This window comes from Helobdella robusta (assembly GCF_000326865.2).
Source record: "Helobdella robusta unplaced genomic scaffold HELROscaffold_61, whole genome shotgun sequence".
Taxonomy (NCBI): domain Eukaryota; kingdom Metazoa; phylum Annelida; class Clitellata; order Rhynchobdellida; family Glossiphoniidae; genus Helobdella; species Helobdella robusta.
This window is the reverse complement of record NW_008705338.1, coordinates 204,860-218,054: the sequence shown is the minus strand read 5'-3', so window position 1 is coordinate 218,054 and position 13,195 is coordinate 204,860. Positions and strand designations below refer to the sequence as shown.

The 13,195-nt window shown below is 34.4% G+C and overlaps 2 protein-coding genes across 2 annotated transcripts in view; one reads left to right on the top strand and one right to left on the bottom strand.

Moving 5' to 3' along the window:
* Positions 1-560: 560 nt before the first annotated feature.
* Positions 561-4,294, bottom strand: HELRODRAFT_180341 (hypothetical protein; the record flags this gene model as incomplete). The annotated part of the gene is made up of 4 exons (XM_009029660.1): positions 561-763; positions 2,081-2,162; positions 2,433-2,701; positions 4,231-4,294. The coding sequence occupies 4 exons, from the start codon at positions 4,292-4,294 to the stop codon at positions 561-563; spliced, it is 618 nt and encodes a 205-aa protein (XP_009027908.1).
* A 7,806-nt stretch (positions 4,295-12,100) lies between these two features.
* Positions 12,101-13,195, top strand: part of HELRODRAFT_180340 (hypothetical protein) — a gene marked incomplete at both ends in the record, with an annotated part of 2,243 nt that continues 1,148 nt past the window's right edge. The window contains one exon of the mRNA XM_009029659.1: positions 12,101-12,105. Within this exon, the coding sequence (XP_009027907.1) occupies positions 12,101-12,105 (5 nt within the window). The remainder of the gene's footprint in view (positions 12,106-13,195) is intronic.

Here is a 13,195-nt window from a genome sequence, read left to right as displayed (position 1 = left end):
AAATATGATTTAGTTTCGGCCGAAACCGAAAAACGGCCGAAACTGAAATATAACATTCGGCCGAAACCGAAAAACGGCCGAAACTAGAAAAATTGGCAGTTTCGGCGCCGAAACCGAAACCGAATTTCGGTCGGTCTCTACCGATTATTCGAAGCTGCCTAACTGGTGAACCCAAGGCTGACTCTTTTTGAGAACTTAAGACGTTTCTGAAACTATGCCAATGAGCATAGAATCACGTATTAAGTCTCTTAGGGACCAGAATAGGCACCGGTTATTCGAAGCTGCCTAACTAGTCAACCCAGTCTCCACCCTCTTCCACACCCTTCCTTATCAAAGCAAAATTAGATTTTGTTTCGGGTGTTTTAAAACATAAAAATTTCCAAGGTATGTCCAATTAATAAAAAAAAACTACTAATTAAATTTTAAAATAATTTGTAATAATTTATGACGTCATCTAAATTGCAAAACAAAAAAAATCGTCGTCACCTATCGAGTAAATTAACTTGCACCATGCCCCCTATCGAGTGAATAAATTTTGCGTTGAAAATTTTGAAGTATTTTTAGTCAGTATTATACATCTTCAAATGAGCGCCAGTAGTTGACCACGCTTCGCATCCATAGAGCAGCACGGGGATGATGTATGCGTTATACAATCGAACTTTGGTCGTCACCGAAATGCCGGAGTGCCATATACCACGATCCAGGAACCTCATACATGCGCGGACAATGATGATTCGACGCGAAATTTCAACGTGACTACTGCCTGACGAGTGCATTTAGGAGCCGTGATATGGAAACGAATCTACAATCTGTACGTCATTACCCAGCACAGACAGGCGTGGGTGGTGGATCACCCAAAAAGATTGCCTGAATTTTCGTTTTGTCTCAGTTGATTTCTAAACCAAAAGGCTTAGCCTCCTCGGACAGAACAGCCAACGACAGTATGAGAACATCTCGCATCTCAGCCAGCAAAACAACATTATCTTCATAATCCAGGCCCGTGAATACCAACTTGCCAATTGTGGCGCCGAGTACAACTTTGTGTACGGAACGCTCCATGATCTAATCCATCGGAGCCAAGAACTCATCCGGCACAAGCCATCGTTCCTCCGATCTAACACAGCTGAAGGTGTGGGTGTATAGAGCCTTAAACAGTTTTACCAGGTGATCGGAGATGCCCAGACCACGGAACAACAGCCAAGTAGCATTCCTGTTGACTATATCAAAAGCCGCTCTAAAGTCAACGTAGTTAATCGAGAGAGAGCTATACCAAATTCACGTCCTGTCTGTAGAAGGAGTGAGAGCGTGAATATCCGGTTGATGGTAGACCTACCAGGCGTGAAGCTACTTTGTTTTCCACGGCGCCGACACAGCAAGAGAGTACGGATGCGATCAAGAAAGACGCGGGCAAACACCTTGCCTGGAACTGACAGCAAAGTGATGCCTCTATAGTTTTCATTGCGGGATCTTTCACCCATGTAAAACGGAATGAGGATACCTTTCCTTCAATAATCCGGGTCTGCACCGGACTGCCAGACCCTGGTGATGACGGAGTGCAGCCAACTAGCACACATAGGTCCACCTGATTTAAGCATCTCCGGAAGAATGTTACACAGGCCCGGTGCCTTGCCGCTTTTTAGCGTTCCTATAGCTGCGATAATCTCAGCTACGGAAGAGGGTTTAGTGTCAATCCCTGATTCTTGGGCAGTGGATTCAGTAAAATTTAGCAATTCCTGCGAAGGCGCCGACATTGGGTGGTTGAGCAACTGGCTGTAGTATTCTCGCCATCTTTCTAGCTTTATTGAGAATAGGACTAGGACAGCCAGGGTTGTCAATCTAAGCTTCCGGAAATGACCAAAAGCGTTTTTGGTCCGTCCATTCCCTACAATACCATTTGCCGCCAGTTTGTCCGCTCAAGCCTGACAATCTCTACGCAGCTGTCTCCTGCACTCCCTACTTAGTGAGCGGGCGATTTCTTTCATGCCACTAAGTCTAACCTGCCGTTTCGTTTCGATCAGTCGCCTTGTTGCGGTTGAGATCCATTCATGACGCATGGGAATAGCATGACCAAGAACCTTACTAGCCGTCTTGATCATCGCATCACAAAATGAATTCCACGAGGAGAGCTCATTTTCCGAAGCAGTGACGAAACACTTCTTCACCTCGGCCGCGTATGTTGCGGTAGTGATGTTATCCCGCAAAAGACGGATATTGAATTTAGGAGGAGGTCATGTTTTAACCACAGTGCCCTTAAGGGAGATTGCTAAAGTGTTTACTACCGGAGAATGATCAGTATCAAACTCCATGCCACGATACACACAACAGTTACGAACCGCCCGCCACCTGCCATTTACCAGATATGGTCAACCACTTTAGCCGTAACACCGTCATTTGAGTGCCACGTCAGTCTATGGATATCCTTACGGCAAAACCAGTTTCGCGGAGGCGAAAAATTTTAAAAAACGATCAGAGTTGTTGTTTGGTGACCCGCCACCAAAGGGGCAAACTACCGCAGGCATACGGCAGTCAACACTCGTTACCGCGTTAAAGTCGTCCAGGCAAATGATGAGGTCGGTGGGCCTGGTGAAGCGAAACGAATCCTCTAGTGCGTTGTAAAAGAGATCTTTGGTCTCAGCCGTTGCCTCATTAGTTGGCGCATAGCAGACAATCACTGATATAGCACCATATTGATGTTCTTTCACTGATCGGGTGCCATTCATTCAGTGCACGATTAGTCTGATTGCTCAGGGCCAAAGCAACACCAGGGCCAAGGCAACACTGATTGTATAATTTATTGGTATTTTTGGGTATGTACAAACTGTTGATTTTTAAATCTATTCTCTTTAACACAAATTTGTTTTAAATTGAATAATTTAAAAAAAATATCTAATTTATTATATTTAACATTGCAGCCTAATTTATCCTTGTTCATAATTTCCTTTGGTTATATTATAGCTGGGTTTTCATTATTTTTTACTGGACCAGTGCTATTTTTAAGTGTAAAGTAAGTTTATTTTAATGTTTTATAAGTGAAAGATAGAACGTTATGATTTAATTTTTATTAATCCCCATAACATTCATACTGCTCACTAATTCTTATTTTTTAGATTTATCAATAAAATAACAAAATAAATAAATAACAAAATAAACAACAAAATAAATATTTTTGAATTTCTTTTAAATGAAAATATTATAATCTGAAATAAATCATCTGTTGCCATTGGTGAATTATTTAATTTTTCTTGTTCAATAGCTTATTCACAGACAACAATTGTACAGTTTTTTCGGAGGTGGATCTTTTTTGTTTGTTTTGTTGTTTTTCGCAATAATCTTCTACTAATTTTTGTGTGTGTTATTTTGCAAATTGAAATTGGTCGTCCTATTTCACAAAGTTTGAATTTTTCTATGGGCGATGATGAAATTAATGCAGAACATATGAAGCGTGTTAAAAGTGAAGTTTGAATAAAAACTTATTGGGAGTTAGAAACGTAGCAAAAATAACATAATAGATGAAATTGTTTGAAAGAGAGTGGGCAATTATTATTGAACGCCTGTGCATTGTCTATATTATGGCCTACTAGTTTCAGCGAAAAGATTTTAAATTTTTTAAAGAGGACAAATTTGATCCTGTTTGGTCTGAACACATAAACAACATCTTAAATCAATCAATCATCGTTTAGCGTCCATAGACCCAGTTCTCCCAAGGTAGGAGAATCTTAAAATCCAATGATAAAAATATCCTCATGTTTTATTATTTTTACTTTTTCTATTTTAACCTTATATTTATTGTTATATCTTTTTATTAGACTGTACAACCAATGTATAAACATATCAGGTATTAATATTTTGTATAATTTTATTAAATCGAGAATGTTACCACTGAATGTTTATTTAGTATTTTATTGAACAATGCACATTCTAGTTTAGATTTAGATGTGCAAAATGTTTGAAGCAAATTTTAGAAACACACAGTAAGGTATGTATTTTTGCTATCATTGATCCATTTGATTCATGTTCGGGAAGGTACATGCTGTATTGATTGAATAACTTGTTGGTATTTTTGGATTGTACAAACTGTTAATTTTTTAAATTATTTTCTTCAACACGATGTCGTATTTAAAAAAAGGATTTAAAAAAAGTTATCTTGTAATCAAAAATGCCACAGTTAATTTTGTTGAGTGCTTTTGCGTTAGTAGTGAGGGAGAAAATCATAGTCTACAGGTTCGTTACCACTTTCAGACTGTTGCAAATGATTCAAATGATTACCACAGGTCTTGCTGAAACTTGTTTGCATATGGATATTGTTATAAACGCCGGAATGATTAAATTGCGCTATGTTTATTAGTATTTGATATAGTTATCTTTGCTATAATTGTAATCTTTTGATGGAGTATTGTAAAGAAATATTGAATCTATGCTAAAAATCTAGGCTATATATAGGTCCTGCGTAGTCAGGTTTGCTGTCAAGTTTCCAGCTGATCATCTGAGCGTAATTGCAAGTGATGAATAGTTTTCGTTTTGTATAAACACCTTCCGGAAAAGTAGCTTGCGCTAAAACCATTTAAGCATTTGAAAACCATAACGGCAAGCATGAGGACAATTCTTTTTTTAATTGTAAGCCAATGAAGATCTCGCAGAGTATTACTGACATGGTCATATTTTAACTCTCCAGAAACGATCTTAGCAGCACGATTTTGAATTGACTAAAGAAGATTAATCAATCCATTTGAAACTCCGTAAAAAATGCTGTTGCATTAATCTATTTTTGAGTAAATGAATATGTGAACCAAACACTTCAAGGTGTCGTTATTGACTGATTTTTTATTTGCCTGAGTTTGCGAAGTTGATAGTAACAATCTTTAACCAATGACTTAGTATGTTGATTCATATCAAATACAACGCCCAGATTTTTAACGAAAGTGAAGAACTCAACATTAGAACCATCGATGTTGATAGAGTTAATATTAATCTTTTTCAATTGCTGCCAAGTACCGACATGCAGAATTTGTGTTTTGTTTTCGTTTAGAATTAGTTTATTTTTTACCTTCCATTCACTTAATTTATCAAAACAACATAAAAATCTATCAACCATCGCATTGAAACCCAGGTCTGTGTTATCGCAACTAATTATTTGCAAATCATCCGCTAAGGCATGGTATCTGAAACCATATTTTTCAATAATAGGAAAAACATCAGCCGTGTACAATATAAACAAAAGGGACTTTAAAACAGAACCATGGGGCACACCGGAAATAACAACTTCGACATTGGACAGAAAATTATTGAAACAAACCTGTTGCGTCCTACCAATCAAATAGGACTCAAACCATGAAACAACCACACCCGCAACATCAAAACGGCATTTGATTTTATAAAAAGGGAGTGATTGTTCGACGCAGTCAAAAGCAGCGCTCATATCTAATAAAGCCAAAAGTGAAACATTTTGTGAATCCAAAGATGCAAGCAATTCAGAAGAAATATCGATCAGAGCATTTTCAGTAGAGTGATACTGCCTGTAACCAGACTGATGGATTATAATTAAACCATGCACATTCAATTAATTTAAAAATTGTTTTAGAACTAATCGTTCAATGACTTTTGATAAAAACAAGAGGCTGGAAATCGTGCGATAATTTGCAATATCATTCTTATCAAGAGATGACTTTTTTAATATGAGAGTCACAATGGCATGTTTTAACATCGTTAGGGTTTTTTCGATATGCTTTTTCCAATTTCCGGCAAGCTCTTTTCATACGTCTATATTGATCATTAAACCAGGGAGCAATGTGGGTATCATCGGACTTAACGTAATGCAGTGGGGCAATTACATCAACAATTGATTGCATCTTTTTAGCAAACAAATCGTTGATACAATCCCATGGCCGAACTAATTTTTTTAACATTGTAGGCTTCCTATAAGCAAACGGAAAAATAACCTTGATGAAACTAAAATCTGAATGAACACCACATGGAAATATTGTGCAATCGTTAGGTGGAAAACCAACCGATGAAACGACGAGATCGAATGTTCCACCCAAAATATGTGTAGGCCACCAACTCGACAACAAACCTGGAACGACTCAAAAATATCTAACAATTTAATTGTATTTAATTCATTACATCTTTCAATGTGAATATTAAAATCACCGGCAAAAACCAAAAAATCAGATGAAACAGAAATGTCTTCTAAAACCAATGACAATTTATCAAAAAACAATGCAGAAACTGGAACAGAACTAGGTCTGTAAATGGCTAACAAAACAACTTTTGACTTATTTAAAAAGAAACTTGTAGCGATGGCTTCAAAGCTCTGAATTGGGGAAATTCAACTTTTTTCAAATTGAAAAAACTTTAGAAAAAAATTTATACCACCATGGTTAGGATCACTAGGTCTAATAAAATCAACGTATGAATAATTAGGTGGCATGGTTAAACGAACAGTATCAACCCCCTGTGAACCATGCCTTGACTCAGTGATAACAAAAATGTCTAAATCCTCAGGCAAAAATGTGACTTTATTTTAAAAGACGCTCTCAAAATCAACAATTTGAATGTAACGTCACTGAACCTGACGATGACAGGTCGACAAACTTTGTCGCTTTTTCTTCCTTGTCTTGAAATTGCCATACTGAAAGCATCATCATCAAAGTTGTTGATACTTTAAAAGAGACATAACAACATCTCTGTCTTTTGAGACGTTTTCACTTTCAGACAAATTAAATAAAACAATGTTGTTTTCACGTTTTTTATTATCATTAACTTTGTCTAATGTCTTTTTGACAGTTTTCACTTCATTGGATACAGCATCAATATTTTTCTTGACAATACTGGACCAAGCCGTGCTGAGTTCATTTTTTAAGTAGCGAGCAAATCATCAGCGTTTGATATTTAGCTTAATTCTTCTTGGCTTAAATCTAGGAAGGTTTTGAATTGATTTAATTCACGCATTATATTGGCATTGCTTTCTTTAATTAATTTTATCTGAATAAAACGTTCGTCTTGTTTTTCAATAAGCTTGTGGACAGTGTTGAATGACTCGAAAAACTTTAGACATTTATCGCAAAAATATTTCAAATTCACTGTATTTTTCAACAATTTAAAACTTTAGTCAGTCAATTTAGAGCACTTTACATGACTGTAATATTCACGGTACGAACATTTGATGCCTCCCAAAGGTTTACGCATTATCTCCGTGCAACAACAACATGTCTAAGACATTGTATAAACTATTTTATATATATATATATATATATATTGTCAATTATAAATTAATTTAGTATCTTTGAATTCCATCTTGGTCGTTCAAAATATTATGCTCGTGTGGTATTTTCCGTGGATGTCTTTGATCGGAGAAAATATAAACGAAAGTTATTATTATAATTTTGAGTAGCACGGGCATAACTCTCGCCAAACAAATACGGAAAAATAAAAAATTAAATAAAAATATATTATCAGACGGAATTAGCAGAAACAGTCAACAGAATTGAACTGAATATAAACACAAAAAATATATTAGATGGAATTAGCAAAAAACAGTGTCATCAGAATTGAACTGAATATAAACACGTGAACCTACAAGAGCGTACGCAAAAACAAAATGATTACCAATAAATTGTTAAATGACAAACGAAACTAATTTTGATCCAACAAGCAAAATTGATTTAACTGAACAGGCACACAAATCAAGTACAAATTAGATGGCCAGCTGAACTTTGAGTCACTGTAGTAACTATTGACTGCTGATTTGAAACCGCTCAAAGGAATGGCATTAACAACGACCAAAGGCAGTTTGTTCCATTATTCCTAGCTTGATATTATAATTAGCTTGAAGTTGTGGCCCTATGTACAAACATTATGTGCATACAGTAACTTAGGGACAACATCGGCAGATAGCTGACTATGTATTATTTTATATGACAAAATAAGGTCGGTTTTTAGACGTCTTTAGACCAACCGGTACTCGCATGGAAGACTTCTGCGGCATGTTCTCACACGCGTTTTCCTTTGCTGAACTTTTTCCAGTTTTTCTATTAAACCAACTCTGTATGGATTACCTACTTGGACACCGTACTTTATGTGTGACCTCACCAATGTCACCAATATAAAGCTAAAAAAGCTTTGTCAGAAAGGTATTTGAAATTTCTGGCAATGACACTTAGCGTAGAGTTCGCTTTGTGAACTACCCTTAAAACATGACTATTGAACTTCAATTTATCATCTACAATGACTCCAAGATCTGAAACTTCTTTAACAATTGGTGGATGAAGTGATCCGATGCCATCAAAATGGTGTAGTGTAGGGTGAACACGGTTTTTAACAACTGACATTTATCTGTGTTGAATTTCAATTTCCAATTATTAAACCAATTAAACTAACTAATTTACCAATATCGCGCATAAATTTTTATTTTGTCCTCTTCAGACTTCAATACTCTGTAAATTTTTGAATTATCTGCAAAAAGTGGGATATTGTCACATACAGATGAAATGTCATTAATATAAATAAAAAAAATCAGAGGGCTCAAGACCCAACCCTGAGAGACCCCATTCAAAACCGATTTTGGCTCTGTTAAGACGTCATCTAGTTTGACCTGAAAAGTTCTTTTGCGGCGATATTTATTCATACATTTCACTATCTTTCCATTCACACCATACCCTTGAAATTTGAACAACTAACGACTATGCGAAACTTTGTCAACCGCTTTCTCAAGAGCCATGCAGACTACCTTGACCTTGTGATCTTAGTCCACTCTCTTAGTTATATCTTTCAAAATTGTTAAAAGTTGCGAAATTGCAGAACGTCCAGGGATGAAACTAAATTGGCTTTTTAAAAGACCTTTTCTGATGAAATACTTCATAATATAGTCCCTTATCTGTGCTTCCATCATTTTACAACTAATTGATGTGAGCGCCACAGGACGATAATTGTGGACCAGGTCTTTTCTTCTTTTTTATACAACGGTACCACATGACTTAACCTCAAATCATCGAAAACAACACTTTTATCTAATGATACTAATCAAACCTCGCATTTCCCATTAAAACTCTAGGATGTATTACATCTAGTCCTGCAAAATGCTAATAACCCTTTAACATCATATGCTAACAGCACATTCGCAAATGACCCTTTAGCATTGTGCCAATTACCATGCAAAGTGTTTTCAATAACGCAATGGCATATATATATACATATATATATATATATATATATATATATATATATATATACATATATATATACATATACATATATATATTATTGAAGATATATGCCTATTTTGCATTAATGACTTTCTTTAATGAACACTCAACAAGTCTGAATTTATTAAACTCGTATTTATTTAAAACAATAGACATGGTAAGGCTAACAGCGCTGTTTCGGGAAGTCTATCTTCAGAGCCTATGAAAATAAGAATAGCATGAAATATTTTTATAAAATTAGAATGCATATTAAATGTATGTGTAATAAAATTATTAAGAAAATAACGAGAAACCTTTGTTAGTGAAAACAATGCAAAACGTGTACAAATTAAATTTATGGTTAAAAATATAAATGTAAATAAAAAGTTAGTAAAATAGTATTAAATTAAATATTAAAACAAATAAATTAATACTGAAGTTTAGTTCGGTGAAAATTTGTTAAAATCGGATGATGTAAATAAAACGTAAATAAGTTAGTTGAATGTGAAAAGAAGACATGTGTGGAAAGAATATGGAAAATTGTCAAAATTAATTATTAAGTTTATAATGATATATAAGAAATTTTAATAAACGAATCCGTAAATGAAACAACTGACTTAGATTAAATTGGAATATAGACTATTTATGAAAAATATAATGGAATAAGATAAAATAAATGAAATAAAATGAAAAAATAAAATGAAAATAAAATAAAAATAAAACAAGTAATTGTAATGTATCACAGCTAATATGGATGTTAAGATGTACTGTCGAATAACGAAACCAGCGATACGGAAACATTAGTCCTATGACGAGTGGTAACATGTTCACCATTAAACAGTATCGCTTCTTTTGGCATTGGCTCGTATTCGAAGTGGCGCAACATTGGTGGTTCTAGGATATTGGTATGAACGGCACGTTGTGGACTATCATGTCTATACTGGGAGTAAAGATGTAGGCTATGATCAAATGTGTTAAATTGTTTATTCATAGCGGGTTTATTCTTGTAGATGTATAAAGCTTCTTTAATTTTGAGGCGAACTGGGTGCGATTCACGTTCAAGTATTTTCGTGTTAACATCAAGTAATACTCTGGTTAGTGGCAAACCGTGAGATTTGAGCATATGATCTTTAATGGCACCGTTCTGTACGTGCATCGTAAGCCTTCTGGCCAGAGTAGTACGCGTATGCCCAACATAATTTTCCACAACACTGTGTGGCATAGGACAATTGAAGCTGTACACGACACTACTCTGTTCCAAAATACTTGTAGAATGTCTATTACTATTTTTTATTATTAAGTTAGAAGTCCGGTTAGTTTTATAATATATGATGAGTTTAAGTTTATGTTCACCATTACACAGGGAGATATTAGATTTTATAATATTTTTAAGTTGAAATTCATCTATTTTGTAGTTGTCATGCATTTGATTAAGGTAAAAGATCGGTATTATTGTTTTTGTTGAAGCCGATGGTAGAAAAGGAACAGATGTTGAGTCACTGATTTTATTCAAGTATTTGCGAATAATGGTATCTATTAACTTGTTCGGGTAATTATTGTTTATTAAGAATTGTTTGATTCTAACTAATTCACTATGAAAAATAGTATTATTGGATGAAATTTTATATGCCCTGTGCACAAAATTATAAACTACGTTATATTTATATTTTTCAGGGCAATCTGAGTTGTAATTAAGCACCTGACCTGAGTTGGTTGGCTTAACATAGACCTTTGAAATTAATTGTTTCTCGTGTTGCATGATAAGACAATCCAAAAACGCAATTTCATTTTCTTTGCTGAACTCGATAGTAAATTTTAGATGGGAATTATTCTGGAAGACATTCAACAGTACACATCAGAAACCGTTTTGCAAATGACGAATATATCAACGGCTTGTTATCTGGGTCTTTAAATATGCGAGTTTCAAGATCCGACATATAAAACTCAGCAAAAAGTGGGCCAAGAGATCCCATCGCCACACCATCCACCTGCAGATAAAGTAAACCATCGGGAGCAGTGAACGGACTCTGAACAGTGCACAATCGCAAAATATCTTTGAGTAAATCTGGATGTATATCAAGCTGAGGTAGTGTGGGATGGTTGTAAACGTGTGAACATATGATGTCGATAGTATGTTCGATTGGAACATTTGTGAATAGGCTCTCAACGTCGAGAGAAGCCATATGTCCATCACACTGTTTATTGCCATTTATGATATCAATAAACTCACAACTATATATATATATAATTTGGTATGAGGTTCTCAGATAAACATGTTCGGTTGAAGATTACACCCCATTTTGCAGTTAGAAGTTTTTTAAATAAAATTTCCACAACACGAAGCTGTTTTGTTTCAACTTTATTAAACTGTGAAGTTTGGCTGACGGCCGTTTCGGCTAATGCCATCGTCGGAGCCTAGATTGTAAAACCAAATGAGGAGTTAATAATATAAATTTTAAGAAATAGAAAATAGAATATTAGATATTAAAATGAATAAATAAATGAATAACATGCTATATATGCTCATTATATTGTTGAAAATAAACGAATAAATTTAAAAGAATGTAAAACCAAATGAGGAGTTAATAATATAAATTATAAGAAATAGAAAATAGACTATTAGATATTAAAATGAATAAATAAATGAATAACAACCTATATTTTATAATTAACTCATTACATTGTTGAAAATAAACGAATAAATTTAAAAGAAAAATTATGAGTAAAATTGTTTGTGTATTATCGTAGTTGAAGTGTACATGGTTAGCATAGTGACGAGAAGTAATGCAGAAATTATGGGAAGTCGATAATAATATTTAATGATATGACAGTTTATTGGAGAATTATTAGATATTTAACAATTGGATATAATATTATTTAGCAATAAATATGTATAAAGAAATATTAAGGCGTGGCAAATAATGAAGTTAGTGAACAAATTGTTTGAGTTTTATGGCGTGAAGAGACAAACGGATTGTTGTTAATGGTGCGTTCTTGTGTGTTATATTCGTATTTATATTTGGTGTGTAGTTGATGTCTATTGATGATGTTTGGCAATTGAGGCAGTACAACGTCGCGATATTGAGTAAAAAGTTGTAAGACGTGGGCGAAATTGTCTGACTGCGTGTTGATTGTTGGTTTATTATTGAGGATGAGAATAGCTTCTTTTATTTTGAGACTTGAGGGACGACGTTCATTACAAAGTATGCTAGTGTTATTATCAAGAATTTTTCGAGTAACTGGTATGTTGAGCTGGTTATTGAAGTGATCCTTGATAGCGCCTTGCTGTACTTGGACTGTTTTTGTTGTATCATAATATATTATTAACTTAATCTTTTTATTTTTTAATCTTTTTAACTTAATCTTTTAATCTTTTGATGTGAGATTTGATCTAATGATTTGTTTAATTTGTTTTTCATCAATTAGATAGTTATTATGCATTTGATTTTTGTAGTAAATAGGTATTGTTTGTTGTTCATGCTGTGGTTGTAGAAGTGGTTGTTTGAATTTCTTGAGAGATTTAGATATGACGTCGTCGATGAGTGTATTTGGATAATTATTATTAATAAGTAACTGTTTGATTCTTTGAATTTCTATGTGAAGAGATTCATCGTCGGTAGATAATTTAAAAGCGCGTGAGATGAAGTTTTTAATGACGTTGTTTTTGTATTTGACGGGACAATCGGAATTGTAGTTTAAGCATTGTCCAGAGTTTGTTGGTTTGACGTATACTTGGGTAGAGAGCTGATTTGCGTGCATGGTGACTAAAGTGTCAAGGAAAGAGATTTTATTATTGTTGTTGTTATTTTGATAACTGTTTGTGGTGAGGCTTGTGATGCTGTTATTATCAAAGTTATTAGACGTGGTAGAGGGGTTGCCATTATCTTCCTGTTCATTGTTGTTTGCATATTTGCAATAAAAAAACTTCTCGTGAACAATAATTACTCTTTGAAACAAATTGATCAAGTCATAAATAGATTAACCAAAAAATGTCATGAAAATGCACAAAATATNAT